The sequence below is a fragment of the Octopus bimaculoides genome, chromosome 3 (genome assembly GCF_001194135.2).
Source record: "Octopus bimaculoides isolate UCB-OBI-ISO-001 chromosome 3, ASM119413v2, whole genome shotgun sequence".
Classification (NCBI taxonomy): domain Eukaryota; kingdom Metazoa; phylum Mollusca; class Cephalopoda; order Octopoda; family Octopodidae; genus Octopus; species Octopus bimaculoides.
This window is the reverse complement of record NC_068983.1, coordinates 32,578,717-32,580,268: the sequence shown is the minus strand read 5'-3', so window position 1 is coordinate 32,580,268 and position 1,552 is coordinate 32,578,717. Positions and strand designations below refer to the sequence as shown.

General features: G+C 35.4%; 2 protein-coding genes across 2 annotated transcripts in view; one reads left to right on the top strand and one right to left on the bottom strand.

Annotated features, from left to right (window-relative positions):
• LOC106872479 (leukocyte tyrosine kinase receptor) overlaps positions 1 to 1,406 on the bottom strand; it is a 278,847-nt gene extending 277,441 nt beyond the window's left edge. Inside the window, exon 1 of the mRNA XM_052966722.1 lies at positions 531 to 1,406. Coding sequence (XP_052822682.1) covers positions 531 to 597 — 67 coding nt within the window. The 5' untranslated portion in view covers positions 598 to 1,406. The remainder of the gene's footprint in view (positions 1 to 530) is intronic.
• The window catches only part of LOC106880211 (uncharacterized), a 127,962-nt gene continuing 126,896 nt past the window's right edge, over positions 487 to 1,552 (top strand). Inside the window, exon 1 of the mRNA XM_052966131.1 lies at positions 487 to 556. The gene's annotated coding sequence lies outside the window, so the exon portion shown is untranslated. The remainder of the gene's footprint in view (positions 557 to 1,552) is intronic.

Here is a 1,552-nt window from a genome sequence, read left to right as displayed (position 1 = left end):
ATATATATATATATATATATATATATATATAAAGAGAGAGAGAGAGAGATGCATTTTGTTATTATTCTATTATATATATATATATATAAACGATAGAGCGCTGAAAAGTTCCTGATTTTAAGGGTATCACAAAAGGTCTGGCTGGAGCCTCAACCATGGGAGTTCTTTTACAGGGCTTAGAAAATCTGAAGGACCGTTGCGATAGGTGTGTGAATCTGAGAGAGGAACATGTTGGATAAAATCATAATTAACCGATCCTCCTGTATTTTCTTTTACCCAAGACCAGGAACTTTCCAGCACCTCCTCGTGTGCATGTGTGTGTGTACACACACGCACATATACACACACACATAAGGCGGTGCTCCCGCATGGCAACAGTCGAATGACTGAAACAAATAAAAGAATATATATATATATATATATGCCATGTACCTTAGTTGAAAAGATGCACGTGGTTTTCTATATGCTTGTGTATGCGTGTGTATGTATGTGATTTGATGAAATGAAAGTGGATTTAAGAGCTCACTTACCGTACGAAGTACAAAAAACAATCCAGGTAAGCGACCGATTCCAGTGTGTTAATATAATAGTTTTCATGTCTCTTGCTATCAGAAATTTTATTTTTTACTAAAAAATCAAATGTGAGCATTGATTTTATCAATGAAAGATTTTGTCTTGTTTTTGTCTCTCTGTTTTGTTTTGCTTTTATTTTTCTTCGTGAGGCGTGGTGCTTGCACTGGCCGAATACTTTTTTTTATATTCGTGCGTTTGCTGCAGTCATATATATTTTACGTTTTATGAAGGGGAGAACAATTTAGTTTACTATATTGGGTGACCAAACACCACGCAACGCCTCTGCTTTTATTTCCGTCTGCATCGATTTATCAAACCATATAAAAACATATTACGTGTGTGTATGTGTATGTGTGTGTGTCTGTGTGTGTGTGTCTGTCTGTCTGTGTCTGTGTGTACGTTTTTATCAGCATATATGTACGCTTTTTTGTCCGTACGTATGTGTGTGTGTGTGTGTGTGTGTGTGTGTGTGTGTGTGTGTGTGTGTGTGTGTGTGTGTGTGTGTGTGTGCATATATGTATGTACGTATGTGTTATTTGTATCCCTGTTATCAATTTATTATTTGTTTACAACTTTTCGTTTCGTATTTTCTTTAATATAATTGTTGCTGTTTGTTTACTTACCAGTGTTTTTGTTTATGTATGTGTGTGTGTGTTTATGTATGTATGTATGTATGTATGTATCTTTTGCTGTAGATGTTATTATTTGTCTGATGCTATATATAAGCTGATACCGGTGGCGGCAGTTGTCGAAGTTCACAGCCAACTAATACTGACAAGACAGGAGCACATGCTCATGTTGCGACTGGTTCTTTAATATTTCCAATACGGAGGATCACGTGACAATAACATTCAAAACAAAATTCAACTAACAAATATTCACAACCATAGACAGAGAAGTTGTAGATTCTTTGTTCGCTATTGTTCTTTATGTGATCACATGACTTAGTATTCATATACACACATGCATATGTAAAACT